The 17,918-nt window shown below is 36.5% G+C and overlaps 1 protein-coding gene across 1 annotated transcript in view; it reads right to left on the bottom strand.

The window, feature by feature from the left end:
* Positions 1-17,918, bottom strand: part of LOC131074643 (probable LRR receptor-like serine/threonine-protein kinase At1g67720) — a 152,105-nt gene that overhangs the window by 105,530 nt on the left and 28,657 nt on the right. Inside the window, exons 3-4 of the mRNA XM_058011300.2 lie at positions 8,833-9,338; positions 8,607-8,739 (exon numbers count right to left, since the gene is read on the bottom strand). Of these exons, the coding sequence (XP_057867283.2) occupies positions 8,607-8,739; positions 8,833-9,338 (639 nt within the window). The remainder of the gene's footprint in view (positions 1-8,606; positions 8,740-8,832; positions 9,339-17,918) is intronic.

Below are 17,918 nucleotides of genomic sequence, written 5' to 3'. Positions count from 1 at the left end.
GCCTATTTTGACACGGTCCCGAAGGCTAACAAGGACATTGGTGGGATCCTGAAGTGTTTTGGCCTAGGTGTTTTCAGTTTCAGGCCAATCGGTGCTGCTCTGACAGGGTTTCTAGACACTTACTATTTATAGTAAGTTAGTCTCCAAGCAGTAACTTGAAATTTTTAGTGTTCCCTGGTTGGCATAATTATCAGTAAAAATATTTGAAGGCAACAATGATTTAAACGGATTATCAACAATGTTTTAATATTTAACGATAAAGTGTTAAGTTAAATTAAATATTTAACTTTATCGTTATATTATAAGGTTGGGAATATGAAGTAATGTTTAAAATATTAAAGGTTCCCTTTAATGTGTGCATTGTGGGAAATAATATTTTATTCTAAAATGTATTATCCCACATTTAGGAAATGAAATGTTTGCATCCAGGAAGAAGATATAAATTGAGGTTGAGAGCTCTCTTTTGGGGTATGCTTGGATGAGATTAATGTTATGCTGTTGGATTTCGTAGAGATCTGATTATTGGGCTTGGAGGACGGAATCCCTCTTTGCTAGCATTCTCTTCGCTGTTGAAAGACACAATCAGGAGGATTAATGGTGTTTTTCATTCAGGAAACACATTGGGCTTCATCTGGTGCTCTCGCATGAAGTTTTTACAGGGGTTTGAAAGTGCAGATTTGAAGATAGTGATTTTGCTACAGTACCGCATGAATAGTGTTTTTGCTACAGTACCGCGTGAATAGTGTTTTGCTACAGTCCCACGTGAATAGTGTTTTGCTACAGTGAGCGTGAATAGTAAAAATGCTACAGTGCCATGAATAGTGCTGCTATAGTGCATGAACAATGTTGGTATGAAGTTTACTTGTTTTTCCTGCTGATTAGAAGTTTGGAAGGCTACCATTACATCTGCAGACCACTACAACATTCAATTCCAGTTTCTTTTTATCATATTTTCATAACTAAGCATTGTAATTGTTGAATACAAACCTGAATAATTGTCGCAGCCCATAAGGCAGTTGAATGTGCACATTTATATTGTAAATCAGTATTTAACAACAAATAAGAAGTTTCGGGTTTTGCATATATTGTTGTATGTTTGTCAAGTGTTTGATAAAATGCCATGTTGATTATTAAGCAATTTAATTGATATCACATAGTAGTTTGCAAGTCTCTTTCAAAATGAAAATAGGGGTGGTCATTACACTCAACCACCTAGACTTATTCAATAACTAACCAAGACTTCAATAACTAACAAAGACTTATTCCAACTACAGTCCTAATTGAACAGAACCTGTAGTTGCCTTACATGTAATTACAAAAGTGCAAGTAATGAGTTAACTTGCATTTTACAAAAACATTTTTACATGTAACTTGTCGAAAGGAAAACTACAACTAAAGATTACAAAAGTGGAAAAAATACAACTAAGTGTTGAAAAACACTTAAGTTGCAGCACGTGAAGACACGAATCCTTTAAACTTTTGGATGATCATTTGTAGTTCCTCAGGATCCGGTTCATGGGTGTTCTTGGCAACAACCATGGTCTTCATGATAGTATCATGACACCGGAGGAGCGCAAAGTTGTTTTTATCCAAGATGGACTGGATTTCATGCAAAAAGACTTGGTGTTTCATCAACATTCGAATTGAAGCGGTCGAGAATTGTTCGCTCCTCCATTCATTATGAATCCTCATCTATAAATTAGCAAGAACTTCTTCTTCTGGAATCAGTTCTCCATCCTGACTTAATATGTTGCGGAGGCCCTTTCACAATGTGAGACAATATCTCGGAAAACTTCACCCCGGAATCTCGTTGCATCACCGATCTCCTCAATGAGAGATTTAAGAACAAGGGCGTTGTTTTCTAGAAGCTCTTCAAATTCCAAGTGCATGACCCTGGAAGAGATGATGACATGCTCCTGTAGAACACTCAACTGTTGTTGAGGCATGGTACGCCAGATTGTCAAACTATTTTCAACACTTTCCAGATTATTTTTGAAAGTATCGGAAGTCTGATCCAGTTTCTCCTCAATGGTTTCCAACTTAGACATCATTTGAAAAATGTCTTTCATCACCTGTGCACATAGATCATGAAGCTGATCAACCCAGGAATCCAATGCTTGTACCTTTTGAGCAGCCCTTTCCACTCCACGAATTGATTCTTGGGAACCGGAAGAACCTATGGAGTTACTCCCTTCAGTAGCAAGTTTTGTGATTTTATGAACACCTGCCATAAGTTGTCGGTTTTCCTCTTCTAGCTTGTCTTTCTTTGCTAGAAGTTCATCACATCGTTGTACCAGCGAAGCTACGAAAAATTGAGCATCATGTTTAATCACCTCATGCATTTGTTTACCCAATTCTATCCTTGTAACCTTATAATCAGCAGCTGACATTTCTTCAAGTGGCTTATCTGCAATGGGTTCAACAATTTCAGCTACCTTCATTTTGTTACTGTCAACAGTTACTCTGGAGATAGTCTTGGCCTTTTTAGCAACCTTGGATCTAGACTGTTTTAGTTGTTGATAATCAAAGGCATCAGGTGAGATTTCTTGCTTCTTCCTTTTTGGACTAAAAGAACTAAGCCATGGAGGTAAAGCCATATGTTCCCCTTCAGTAGCAGCTGTAGGCAAAGGAGAAGCAGTTTCTATTTGAATAACCGTGGTCACCTGAGAGGAATATTTGTTTGGACAGCGACCACGGTTTGCTCAGTTACCAATGGGCATGAAGATTGCCTCATAAACTCTTCAAAATCAGAAGTGGAAGTATCAATTTCTGACAACTGGATACAAGTAGGAATATCCTCAGGAACTTCCAACACACTCTCTTGTTGATGATCAGGAGGTGGCTCGTATGCTGAAATGGGAATGGCATTCTGAGGAGAGTCGTCCACAAGCAAATCAGGAGGAGAAAGGGGCGTCTCAATGGAAACTGGGGGAATGATCTCATGAGGCGAGTCTGAAACTGGAGACTTAGGAGCATCATCAGATTGTTGCCCTTCTTCTGGATTATCTAGATCAACCACCTGAACATGAAATCATGATTTTTCCTTCCCACGAACTGTCATCTCCTCAGGAGGAAGCACTACCGCCCGACTAACTCGCAACTTGATCCTTGTGCCGGAAGATGATGCACCTTCCTTATTGTCAACCTGAATCTCAAACTTACGTCCAAGAGGCCCCGTAGAATCATCTTCTTTTCCAATCTTGATTTTTATGAGTCTAACAGCATTACTTTTCAGCCATGCGTTGGTGTTAGCCAGGATAGGCTGAAATCAAGAATGGATATGCACTCCTTGTGTGACCATTGGATCAAAGGAAGTGGAGCTTCCTCAACCCTTCGTGAAATATATTCAGGATCAAGTACGTGCCCATCGTCAATCATCCCTTGTGGAATATCCGCCAGGTTCAAATCAACAATTTGCTCAACAGTGAACCTGCAGTAATCTATCTTTAGAACCTCGACCTTTGTGCGGAGATCTACCCAGATGTCTTCAATGCGATGCACGTGCACAAAGGATTTCTTGATCTTCTCCTTCATACCCCGGTAATCAAAATCAGCTCTAGGTTTAAACCTTTTGAGCTTAATTTCCTACATTTCAGTCTCCATGGCCTTAGCTTTAACGAATGTGACAAGAGAATACCGGCCAATTTTTAATGGGTTTGTTGTAGAGATCCCCATTCCAACCTTATGTCTAGCAGACTGATGAGTGTGGACAGCCATGATCTGTCTTCCCAACTCCATAAGAATGATCCTATCAGTTGGGTATCTAGGAAGCAAATATGGTTGACCACTATAGCATCCGATTCTCATATAGGTAAAGGTGGGGAACTCTAGAAACAAGCATCCATACTCGCTCACCCTTTCCCATGCCTCATCTAATACCCTTTTGTTCCTTAGAGTTCTGTCAAACTGACACATGAAGTAACCGAAGAATGCATCTTGGACTCTTCTGAAATGCAGTCTGCTGGGTCTCAAAGGCAACTGATCATAATATTCCCAAACTAGTATAAGTGAGCAATCACCCTTGGTAGAAAGTCATGGTGGAAGGGACTACTACAAGTTGTTCACACAAGGCATCGCTGATGACTTCTCCCCATGATATATGATGAGACTACCTTATGAATATGATGAACTAGTACATTTAGAATGCTCAAGGCCCATCATCCTGCTGAGAAGGGTTATGGTGTCTCCTATCTCCCATTTGAAATTACAGCGGTACAACTTGGCCCACCTTGAGAAGGAGGCTCGTGGCTCTTGGATCCACCTGTTGATATGTCGTTTACAATCTTTTTCCCTTTTTACATAATACTCAACTGCACTTTCTTTGGAGATTTCCATGTAAACAGGTGCGGGAGGTATTCTAAAGACCTTCTCAATTGTGTCTGCGTCAAGGCAGATTATTGCTTCGCTATCATCATTTTTGATGATTTTTGTCTCCTTGTCAAAGTGATGGGTGCAAGCGAGAACAAATTCAGGTTCTAGGGCAGCCACCGGGAGAGAAGATGCATGATGGATATGGCTGTCCAACAGCCGCTGCATATTGTTATCTTGTGGATCTTCCAACCTCTTGACAAACTCTGACATATCCACATGCCCTATTTCTGTATCTCTGATACGATCCAAAGGGGAAGAAACTTGGGAAGGTGCAACTTCGTTCTGATACTTGTCATATTTGTACTTCATCTTTTTTGGAATTGGAGATGACGACAAATCTGACATTGATTGAAAACTTGGAATATTGTGATGCAGACTTAAAAGTGTTAAGGCAACATCATATTCAGCTGCAAGTAACATTCTTCCTTCTTCAAATGGGAAAAACTTCGACTCTTGAACTTCACGATTTTGTGAGAGAAAGAGGGGAAATAAATGGAAATGGGAAAATCTTGACTTTGACCAATTTCGGATCTTGGGGAAATTTTTGCAAGTATACAAGTTGGAAAGAGCATACATGCAATCGGATTTTTAAAACCCGAATGCAAGTACACTTGTAAATTTGCAAATGGAGAAATGGATGGAAAATGAGAATTAGACTTGCGGAAAATGATGAAAATGGAAAGTACGGATATGGGTGACATGAATGGATAAAAAGGGGAAGATCCAAGAATGTCATTTTCATGAAAATGGGAAGAACTTTTCAACATGTAATCCGGTTTTTAAAACCCGATTTTGAAAGGGAGGGTATTTCACATCTTTTCAACTTGGAATTTTCACCAAAAATTGTTAAATTCTTTAACCGTAAGGGAAGAACAAAGATTTCCAGCCAACTTGTAATCAGGATTTAAAATCCCGAATACAAGTAAAGAGGGAAAATGGGGAAGAACATTGCAATTCAAAAATTGCATATCAAAGGGAAAATCTCTCTCACAAAACCGATTTTTGGGGGAAGAACAACATATTTATAAAATTACAACTAGAAAGGAAAACTAAGAAAACAAGAAAACAAGAAAATGAAACAAGAAAAGAAGAAAAAACATACCTTGGTTCAAACTGAAAATACCTCTCCAAAAGATGATCAATCTTTGTGTTGAAGAAGACAACCCAATAAATAGAGACAATCCAAAATGCCAAACCCTAACCACGTTTTTGCAAAAATGACAAAAACTGAAAAACGTGGCAGCAAATGCAAGAGAAATGGTGTGAAAGATGTTTGAATCTCCTTCTACCCTCAATGCCTTAGCATACCAAGCCAAAACAATTCATAAGATTGCTGATTCGTGGCATCTTTAATGGAGAAAAACGTGGTTTTTGGTAAAAAAGTGTTTGCTGTCATAAACCAAGAAACCAGCAACTTTAACCTCCAAATGGTGTGAAAGGTGTCTACCAATGCATGAAAATAGGAAGGAATCTTAAACGCCTTCCTCTTCCAAAAAATTCTCCACAAAAATTTGCTAAAAATCCTCAAAAAAACGTTTTTTTCCTTGCAAATCGGGTTTTTGGGAACAAATAGCAAGTTTGAATTGCATGAAACAATGAAAATCGGGTTTTTTAGAGGAAATAACAAGTTTAAAATTTCACTTTTTCAACTATAAGGCAAAAATCGGGATTTTTAGACCAAATAGCAAGTTTAAAATTGTCAAAAATGCACTTTATAGGCAAAATCGGGTTTTTTAGACCAAATAGCAAGTTTAAAATGTCACTTTATTCATTCCAAGGCAAAATCGGGTTTTGGAGAGAGATGTGCAAGTTTAAAATCACTTGTAAAGGGAAAATAGAATCCCTACAAGTTATAATTCACTTGCACACATGTAATAGGGGTTTAAAATCCCTATTACATGTAAAAACCATTAAAGTAGGGGTTTTAGAAAAGAACTACAAGTTTACTTGTAACTTAACCAAAAAATCCCTATTTTAACTGAAAAAGCCAAAAAACAACAAAAACAACAAAGGCGAAATAAAAAGCAAATTACAAGTTTTTATTTTTCAATAAAGTGCACATGTAATAAGCTAAAAATTTCCCTACAAAGACCAAAACAATGGAAATCATTAAAACTTGCAGTTCAAGGAAAATTCTCCACCTGCAGTCAAGGAGAAAAAACCCAATTTTGAAGGAAAGACATAGCAAACGAATCCAGAACGTGACGAAATTCAAAACGTAGTTCGAGGATGGACTGAGGATTAAGCCAGTCCAAGTATTAGTCTAAATTCTGCCTCGGGAAGCGTGCCATAGAGTAAAATTTTCTTTTTTTCACAAAAATTTTATGTAATGGTCCTTCATTTTTGAAAACAAAAATGAGGACAACATCTCGAACCCAAACTGGAATCCGTATCCGAATTGGTAACTTAGTTTTTAATGTATAATAATATTTATAATATTTAATAGAATTAATTATAATATAAAATATTAACAAATAATAATAAAATATTTAAATTAATATTAAAAATTGATTTACATATACATTAATCTTTTTTTATTGATAGTAACATTAATAATTTATTTAAATAAATCTTTATTATTAATAATATATATATATATATATATATATTTTAATAATTAATTTTACTAACATACCATATTAATTTTTCCATATTGATATAAAAATTTGAAGTTGGTAAAATTTCAATTTTGAAGTTGGTCCACAATAGTAAAAATTGTTTGGGCTCAGTAAAGAAAGCATATCAGTTTTGGTAGAAGCAATGGAATCAGACAAGGGCAGTGATGGAGAAAGCATTATTACATGCGTCATTCCCTTTCATAGTGGAAACGAAAGAGTAGGTCTCCAAAATGGAGCAAGGAAGAGATTAAAGTGCTTGTTCAAAACCACGCACATTTTGACCCACTATTAGCCAAGCTTAGCGAAATAAAAGTGAGGCTTGGCACCAAATCGCCCACTCTCTGCAAGGCAATGTTTTGAGTGCGTATGAGAGGACAACAGGAATTTGCAAAACAAAATGGGCAAATCTCATGCACAACTATCAAAATTAAAAAAGTCTCCAAATTTGGCAGAATGGCAAGTGACTAGGCGAAATACATCCTAGGTTCGTTCGGGTTTGTTCAAGTCAAACCCACAGTCTATGGGAAAAACCCTGTCCAAACCCAGAGAGGACCAAATCCAAACCTTGAAATGGGTTCGAACCAAACCAAGACTCAAGGTATTTTCTGGATGGAGCAGTAACATTGCTTTAGGGAGAGTATGTGGGTGGATAAATAAAATCCAAGAGTATATATTTAAGTTCATGCAACAAAACTAGTGAGAAATCAAGGTCTAGCAAAATGATGACAAGTACTAACTTGAAAGCAACAGAGATAAATGGAAATGGTGAAAATCTTGTGCCTATTTGTTGTCCTTTAAAAAATGGTTGTTGGTACAAGGATATTATTTTCTACCTATTGAATATGAACTACCCTGTTGGAATGAATAAACATCAGCAAAAAACTTTAAGGCTACAATCCCAAAGATATGGGTTGGTCTATGATTGTTTGATGTGGAGAGACCCTAGTGGACTGCTACTCAAGTGCTCGAATCAAGAAGAATCCAACAAAAAGATTGCTGAACGCCATAGTTTCAAAATTCTGCACTGAATATGACACTATGTCTTAGTTTTCTCAACTTCTGATCTCCCCAAGGCAATGGACAAGCTGAGTCCAACAACAAAAGTCTTATGATGATAAGTTTGCATTGGAGTGGATAGAGTAACTTATAAGGTTGATATTGTCATGAGCTCATTTGAGATTAGCTGGTGTAAGAATAACAAAGATTTGTGACAGACCCTCTCTGTATTGGCTAATTATTGTACTGCATATTATTTAGCATGCTGAATATTATTTATGGTATAAAAACATTATGTTCTATATTTTCTGTATGTTGTTGATTGTTTATCAAATGCAATTTCAATTGCACTTCTGTATTGTGACTCATGGTTTCATACTGTAGAATTTACAGTTGACATACTTATTAATTCAAAATTTTAAGACCAACAACATTTTGAAAAGCCCCTCAAATCACTAAGGTGTTACATATAATCATTGATCATTTCTAGATGTCAGCATGGCAAACTTTAGCATAAAGTCTTACATGCAACAATGACAGATACATTATTGAAATTGAAATATACCAAGCAGCAAAGAAAGTGCTATCAGCATAACATCATAGGCTATTAGTTAGCATTACAGTTTTGTGATTCTTGGCGGCAAATCTGAGCTGCATTCAACCCAATCCCATTTAATTGGAAGGCAAGGATCTCCACCTTCATTTGCCCAATCACTTGTTGGCGACATGGCCTTGAATTTCATCAGTGCAATAGCTGCAAAACCAATTGTTGCCAGATTCAATCAATGGACACAAGAGGTGCAATCCAGTTAGAATGCTATGACATTGAGATACAAGATTTACTTACTATCCCGATTGCTTGTTTTGGAAGCCCTTCTAACATATCTGCCAATCTCAAGTGCATTTAGTATTGGACCACGTGTAGAATCTCTTGTTTTAATGAAAGCAAATGACAAAACAAATGGTAATGAAATATTTTTATAGCTTGGCTCATAAAGACTATAGCTGCCAACATTCTCCTCAATGTTAAGCACTATAGTACTGTAACCAGGCACATATGGCTTCTGCAAAGTAAACTTTCGAGTTTCAGTTTGACCTAAATCCTCAATCTCAGCAAGGTATGCATAAGCCCGAGCATTAGCTGGGAAATCTTCAAGATTTAGTCGATAAGTAAGACTGCCACTAGTGCCAACAACAGCAGTTTGCATCACTTTGTTTGGAGGTTGCTCGTGTGTGCTACTAAAAATGTTCCTCGTTGTACTAACTACCGCTGTTCCAGGTGCCACACCAACAAGATAGTTTGGCTCAATTGCATCCGAGTCCCAAATACGGTCATAAGGGTCATCAGGATATCTGTCATAAAAAAAAGCTTCATTAGATCATAGACTTTCCACTACATGTAATAGTAGATATAACTATTTCTTTTCTGCATTGCTAAATAATTTTGAGAGTTTTTAATTATAAATCTATGAACAAAAGCTAAAACCTTTGAGCATTGTCCCTCTCTCAAAAAAGTAAACAAGGGTGAAATGCAATCATAGCCACATTAATGAACAAACTAAAAAACAGTAAAAAATTAGATTTTATGGTAGCTGTGTTAATGAGTATTTGAAATGATTGATGGGTGCCTTCTACATTTTGCTAATATTTTCACTTTACTGTAGATTATAAATCTCCAGTGGATAACAAGAAATTCAAGCTAAAATAGATATAAATGATATATTTAATTAGGGCATATTTCTCCTTATAGCAAAGGTGTATAACAGCATTTGTTTTTAGATATTTTTTAACATAATGACATTTGTTTGTGAAATGATAAAAGCCATGTTGTAATTCTCAAAAAAAACTTCTAGTCTATTCGTTGTGACATAAAGGCAAACATGAGAACAAGAATGCAAAGAAATATTAGAATACTATGGAATGTTGTTGAGTCTTAAAGCACCAATAGTAGATATATGATATAACAATAAGATGATATAACCTACTTTACCAGGTTCACCGGTTTTGGTCTGTGCACCTGAACTGAGTTCACCTGGGGGCACCCAAGGTACACCTCACACACACCGGGTGTGCCCAAGGTACACCTTGGTGCACCTAGGGCACAATCGGGCAACCTTGAGCACAAACCCACAGTCCTAGCAAATTACTCACTTAAAAAGTGACTTTTTCTATTAAAAAGCAATTTTTAAAACTTTTTTTTGCCTTGTAAACCCTAATCCGACCCCTAAAGCATCATTTCACTCTCTTTCTTTTTCTCATTTTGTAGCTTCACTCTCTCTTTTTCTCATTTTGGCATTTTGATGGGCAGCTAGTTATTTTCAAAGGAGATCAATCATGGAGTGCCTAAGGAAGGACGAAAGCTTGCATAAAGGAGATTCATCTAAGTTAAACATTTAACCCTATTCTCTAGTCTTTTAATGAAATTTTTCAAGATTTTGATGAATTTTTTCAAGCTTTTGATGAATTGTTTCAAGTTTTTTTGTTTTTTTAGAAAAAGAGAAACATGTTTTACTATTTGTTATAATGTTTTTTTATACTTTCATTAGCTTGTACATAGTGTAAGCTTCCATTCATTTTTATTTCTCTCTAATTTAAAATTATGTAAATTGTTATAATAGTAAAGAATGGCAACTAGTTCGAGTTTAGTGGTGGGGGTCCAAACCAAAAATTTAAAATGGATGAAGGATCTCCTTTATGGAATCATACTACAATGCTTGAACAACTTCTAGGAGGTGGGGGATATATTTGGAATTGTAATTATTGGAAAACAAATTATAGGTGCTTCTATTATAGTGTGAAACTTCACTTTTGTGGCCCTCTTGGGAAAGGGATTAAAATGTGTGAAGAGCCAAATGAAAAGGGGTTGTCTGCCACACAAATAGCGGGATTAATTAGAGAACAAGAAGTTGATAGTATGGTAGAGAGAGCAAAATTAAGAGCTCGTCAGTCTATAAAGAAAAATATAATAACTTTACCCACAAATCATCAACCAGTAATGGCCTCCCAACATCCTTTCTTGGAGATACCCTCTATGGAAGCTTAAGTAGAAAATCTCAATCTTGTTGAACACACAACAAGACTGAGAGGGGGGTTGAATCAGTCCAAACCTTCAAATACTTAAATACTGATCTTCAAACTTTGAATCATAAACATATAATCTCAGCAATAACAAATTATGAAAGTATGAAGCACAACAAACACATGAACAGCAAATTTACATGGAAAACCCAATTAGGAAAAAAACCATGGTAAGAATCAAACTCACAATATAAATATAATTTGTTACAATGTTGCCTCCTGAGAGGACTTGCTGAACTAAGGCGCACAACCTTAGCGCAAGATACAAATGACTTGCAAGAGTGAAACTCACTATTTCAGGGCAAGAGACTCACTATCTTCCGGCAGAGAAACAAATAACTAAATTGGAATGAACAACATCTCCTTGTAGAACACAGTTTTACTACTGAGAGGGGGAGGGGGGGGGGGGGGGTGGTGTGAATCAGTAGTAAATGAATCTTAAAACTTTTTGATCAATTAAATCCTTTTGTAAAATTGCTTTTAAACTGAAATTGAAATAACAATGCAAATCAATCACACATGGAACAACAACAAAAGATTTGACGTGGAAACCCAAGATGGGAAAAACCACGATGAATAATGCCGCTAGGATCTACTGTCCTAATCCAGCCTCACAGATCAAATCAATTACAATCTTTAATGGTGTGTAATGTCCCCTCTTGGGATTTACCATCATTTAGTCTTGAAACAACATTTTTAACTTCTTGATAGCTTTTACTGATTTGTATATTTGAGATATATGCCTCAATGTTATACATTGATGCTTTGAAGCTGCTATGGATTTGGTCTCAAGTCTGATACAAAGAGATCACAATCTCTTCTTTGCAATCTGCCTCAAATCAGTTTACAACCTCCTCATAAGGCTGTCATAGAATTCGACACATTCTCATATAATCTGTCATAAAACTCTTCACTACAAATCTAAGGCAATCTTCTTCATTGAGTCTGCAGTCTATCTCTTTGTTAATGACTTCTAGTGGCTATAATTTTTATGTCTTTGAAACAATGCATCCTCACTTAACTCCTCTTTCCATTTATCTAGTGGCTATGATTTTTATGTCTTTGAAACAATGCATCCTCAATTAACTCCTTTTTCCATTTATCTAGTGGCTATAATTTTTATGTCTTTAAAACAATGCATCCTCACTTAACTCCTCTTTCCATTTATCTAGTGGCTATGATTTTTATGTCTTTGAAACAATGCATCCTCACTTAACTCCTCTTTCCATTTATCTAAGTTCTTCTTGTTGTCCTCATTTTTGAATTTTCAAAAATATGACAACCCTTAAAATTTTTTGCTCAAAATGTGTCATTTTTGTTTCCAAGGCATGTTTTACGAGGTGCAAAACTCACATTTGTTAGTTTCAAATCATTGGGGGGTGTCTTTTCCATCATTGTCCAAGTTTTGGTGAGTTTTGGTCTTCATTTTCCTATCTTTTTGTGTAATTTCGGGTTTCAGAGCAGTCACTGCAAGTTGGACATTTTACTCTTAAGGCACGCTTCCCGGGGCAAAAATTTTGCTTCTTGTTGAACTGGACTGATCATTGGTTCATCTTTGATCCATGTTTCAAATTTCATCGCATTTCGAGTTCGTTTGCTATGTCTTTCCTTCAAATTCGGGTTTTTTCCTATTGACTGTGAGTGGAAAATTTTCCTTCTTTTGCAAGTTAGGAGTTTTCTTTTGTTTTTCTGTTTTTTTTTTTTTAGCAATTACAAGTGAACTTTATAAAAGACTTGTAACTTGTAACTTGCTTTTTATTTCCCTTTCCCCTTTTTGTCTTTTAAGTTGTTTGTAGGAACTTTTTGGACAAATTGCAAGTGAATTTAAAATTACAAGTTCAATGAAAACTTGTAAGTTCTCATAAAAGTTCCTACTTTGTGCTTTTAGTTGTAACAGGGATTTTATTTCCCTATTACAAGTCTTTTTATGTCTTATGTCTTTAGTTGTAATGGGGATTTTATTTCCCTATTACATGTTTTTATTTTTTATTCCTTTTAGTTATAATGGGGGTTTTATTTACCCATTATGAGTTGTTTTGTTCTTTATTTTTGTGCTTTTGTTCCCTTGAAACCCAAATTTGCCCAAGTGAAGTAAAAGTGATGCAATTTAAAACTTGCAAAGGGGTTTTAGAAACCCGATTGCATCTTTGGAGGGCACGTTTTGCTTGAAGTTGGAGAGGAAGAACCCGATCTACATTCTTGCTCTCACAAATCCGATTTTTGTGGCATTATTCCCTTGAATCTGTAATGTCCCCTTTTCTAGGTGACATGAGATGAGCAAGGGTTGACCTACCATTCGAGTTCCCGTAGTACAATGTAAATGAATCTGCTTATAAAGGCAATGCCATATGGATATGTGAGCACACGATCACGACATGTGGCTCAATGAGAAACAAGAGTAGGTGAGGGTAGGTAGAAGAAATAATAAAATAATCCACAAGAGGTGGATCATAACAAGAAGATAAGACCACAAACAGTGGAATTTCTTCTACATACATCATCCCTATGTGCACACGACGGTTCCTATTTTTTAGGGAGAACTGGCAGTTGACTGAATGACCACCTGGGGGACCAAGGAGTAGAGCAGGATCCTTTTGAGCAGTTACAGGTGTTTGGAGAGAGGTTCCTACTTTTTAGGGCAATTCCCTACTTTTTACGAGGTTGTGGCAGTTTCCATATTTGAGGTTCCACGGGACCATACCATGGTTTCAGTTTCAGGAAGATTGGGTGTGTTTCCTAGTTTCTAGGAGTATCCCTAGATTTTAGGGATGGGACTGCCAGTTGGCCCATCTTGTCCGGCATCAGTCACAGACAGGTGACAAAATCAGATTCATGTTTGGTTGGTTATTTTGGGCTATTATTGGATCTATGGAAATATTTTAATATATTTAAATATTTCCTAAGTTAGCGATTAAATAAATTAAAATAAGGCTATGTATATAGCCATTTCGGAGTAATAAGGGGTTTTTGGCTTCATCTGGTTTGATATGCCTATGTGTTATAGCTCATTGGAAAGGTCTTGAACTTTGCTACATGATTCTCACCTCTCGGAGTCTTTTTGGATGCTTGAAGCTATTTATTCCCAATAAAGTGATATTTTTCTATAGTTTGACGCCATAATTGGGAAAGTGTCACTTTAATTATAAAGCGCAAGCTTTATTATTCTTTAGGGTTCGACTTGCAAAGGGAAAGGAGTTATAAGGAGATGAAAACCTAATTGATAGCATCTTTGATCATTTTGAAACTTGCGAATTTGGGAATTGCTCTAGAAGAGTGATTTTGGTCTGGGACGCAAACCCCAAGTCTGAGCTTGTTGGGACGTAGCCCTCAACAGGAGTTGACAGTGGATTTATCTAGGATTGCACAGAGATTGTCAGAGGTAGAAGGCACATCTTCTTGACCTAAAGATTCAGCGTGCATATTGGGGGTTTCAACAAGGCGGCTGGTCTATTTCAGCTAGCACGTGATTTGCAGCAGCTTCCACGCCTCCTTTGCAACCACGCCTTGTTTGTATGTTGGCTTGAAGGGTTGTATTCAGCTTATTTGGTCTTCCTTGTTCGTTGCCAGTAATATTCCTCCATCTGGCTTCAATCCAAATTGAGAACAGCTCCAAATAAATGTATGGATTCTTGCTGAATACAAAACTAGGTTATTTGCCTGGTATGATTTGCAGTATTTTCAGATTGCTTAAGTGTTCTTACATATGAACATTGTTTACTGTTTTATTTCACAGTTGTTGCTATTTATCAATTACTTTACTTATAACATCAGAACCCAAAAAGAAACAATCCCTTTCTGCAACTTCTGTCTATTCTATAAGATCATCGGAAAATTACAAAAATATAGTATGTTTAATTAAGAATTTACAGCAGCAACAGCAAAAGGATCCATTTGGGATCTTTCAGAATCCATCCCACATTCTTGCTATGCTGCTGGAGATCGATGGTTGGTGCCAAGTTTTTGAGATTCAACGGTTTTGGCAAACACGTTTCGCATTTTTCAAGGCATTGTTGAAGACGTTTTTGGATCCATTTTTTGTTGGTTCTTGCCACGTTTTGGAGCATGAAGTTCGCCCTTGTTGCCACATTGCAAACATGTCTTGCATTTTTCCTCCATTGATGAGTGTTTGAAGTCAAAAATACTTCTCCTTCTAAGCCATTTTTGGTGGAAAGGTTTAAAGGCAAAACCGATTTTGTTTGCTGATTGTAGTCATAATGTGGTGGCTTCTTCATCTATTTATAGAGCATTTCGGTTCTTCCCAAGCTCATTTGTTTTGGTCTAGGGCATTCTTCAAGCAAGGTTCATTGAATGCAAGTTGTAAATGTGCCAGATTTTCCTCTCTTTCATTTTTCCTATTTACTTGTATTCGGGTTTTCAAAACCCGATTACAAGTAACTGTGGTAATGTTGACCTTCCCCTTTGGTAAAAAGAGTTAATCTTCTTTTTACAAAATTTACAAATTTTGAAGAATTGCCATGAGACTTATTCATTTGATTTCGGGTTTTACAAATCTAATTACAAGTTGAAGTTTTTCCCTTTTTCCAAGTTGTCAAGCTGAAAATATTCCTTCCCATACATGTACATGGTCATCCAAATTTGCCATCTTCTCCTTCATGTCAAAATCCCTTTCTCACCATTTCATCCATTCATTTCACTTTCATCCATTTTTCCCATTTAAAGTCTACTTGCAGTCTGAATTTTAAAACCCGATTGCAGGTGTGTCTTCACTTGCAGTCAGCCTTCCAGAACCCGAAATTGGTCCAAAATGCACTCAAAAAACACTTGAAAATGAGTCTTAAATGTCCAATTACAAGTGCAAACTTGTAGTTACCCATTACACATATGAAGTTGCATGTTTGTTCTCCACAATTGCATGTTAATGCTCTTGTTTTACCACACATGTAAGGCAATTTCCAGAACTCGAAATTCACTTGTGAGCCCATTTTTGCATCAATTTATCCCTTCCCTTGTCAATCATGTTTGCACACACACCCTACCAAATCAATAAATTAAGGCATGGACCTTATTTTGCAAGCAGATTCCAAGATTGGAAGATGATACAAAGAAAGAACAATAACATGATGGAGCCACACAAGGAGATGGATAAGTGATATGAATGCTTTCAAGACAGAGATAGGCTTCTTACTTCAGCCTTGCAAAGAACTTCCCTCCTAAAAAGCCAGTAATACCCCAAGCAAGAAGATAAGGTTGAAGTTCGTTGGCCAAGGACACAAAGATCATTAAGGATGCAAATTCCCGTTCTAGTTCAAGATGTCTTCACCAATTCAGAATACTTCAAGTTCTAGCATCCTGAAGCGGCATGAAGATCATCACAAACAAAGGATGATGAAGTTGGAGTCGTGTCTTTGGACAGTTAGATTAATTATGCATTTGTATTTTTGTTTTGACAAATTACATGTAATGTCAAATTTGTAATTGTAATTGTCACTTTACTTGCATTTTTTGTAAAAAGTAATTACTGCAAATATCATTCTTCCTTCTTCAAATGGGAATTCAAATGGGAAAAACTTCGATTCTTGAACTTCACGATTTTGTGAGAGGAGGGGAAATATGTAGAAATGGGAAAATCTTGACTTTGACCAATTTCGGATCTTGGGGAAATTTTTGCAAGTATACAAGTTGGAAAGAACATACATGCAATCGGGGTTTTAAAACCCGAATGCAAGTACACTTGTAAATTTGCAAATGGAGAAATGGATGGAAAATGAGAATTTGACTTGCGGAAAATGACGGAAATGAAAAGTACGGATATGGGAAACATGAATGGATAGAAATGGGAAAATCCAGAAATGTCATTTTCATGAAAATGGGAAGAACTTTTCAACATGTAATCCGGTTTTTAAAACCCGAATTTGAAAAGGGGGGGTATTTCACACTTTTCAACTTGGAATTTTAACCAAAAATGGTTAAATTCCTTAACCGTAAGGGAAGAACAAGAATTTCCAGCGAACTTGTAATCGGGATTAAAAATCCCGAATACAAAGTAAAGAGGGAATATGGGAAGAACAATGCAATTCAAAAATTGCATACCAAGGGGAAGATCTCTCTCACAAAACAGATTTTTGGGGGAAGAACAATATATTTAGAAAAACTAAGAAGGAAAACTAAGAAAATAAGAAAATAATAAAATGAAACAAGAAAGAAAGGAGAACATACCTTGAATGAAACTGAAAATGCTTCTCCAAAAGATGCAACCAATCTTTGGAAAGAAGAAGACAAACCAATAAATAGAAGCAATCCGCAATGCTAAACCCTTGTAACGTTTTTGCAAAAATGCCACAAACTGAAAAACGTGGTAGCAATCCCAAATTTGGAGGGCCAAAATGCCAATGAGAGAGCACACCCTTGAGAGTTAAAGCAAAACGCCTAAGGAGGAGATGGAGAAATGGCGTCTAATCCTTTCAAAATGCAGCCAAAGGAGGGTCACGTGGAGAAAAACGTGGAATTAAAACCTTCTTGAATGGCTCATTAAATGACTGAAAACTTGTCACAAACTCCACGCCTAGCTAAGAGAGGTAAAAACGAACTAGGAGATTGCAACTTCGTGGAGTCTTGATCCCCCAAAATGTGGCTTCAAAGAAACACGTGGTTGCTGATTTAGACCAAAAAATCAGTAAATGCAAACCCCAAATGGCATGATAAGTGTTTACAAATGCATAAGAATAGGGTGAAATCCAAAATGCCTCTCCTTCCTAGAAGATCTCCACAAAAATCGCTTGAAAACTTCATCAAATTTGCTTCCAAATGAAAATCGGGTTTTTGGGAGACAAAGACAAGTTCGAATTTGCACAAGTATGTGAAAATCGGGTTTTTTAGAAGATATGACAAATTCTA

The sequence above is a fragment of the Cryptomeria japonica genome, chromosome 4, assembly GCF_030272615.1.
Source record: "Cryptomeria japonica chromosome 4, Sugi_1.0, whole genome shotgun sequence".
In the NCBI taxonomy this organism is placed as follows: Eukaryota; Viridiplantae; Streptophyta; class Pinopsida; order Cupressales; family Cupressaceae; genus Cryptomeria; species Cryptomeria japonica.
Note: the sequence above shows the minus strand (reverse complement) of the source record. Positions and strands in the feature narration are given on the sequence as shown.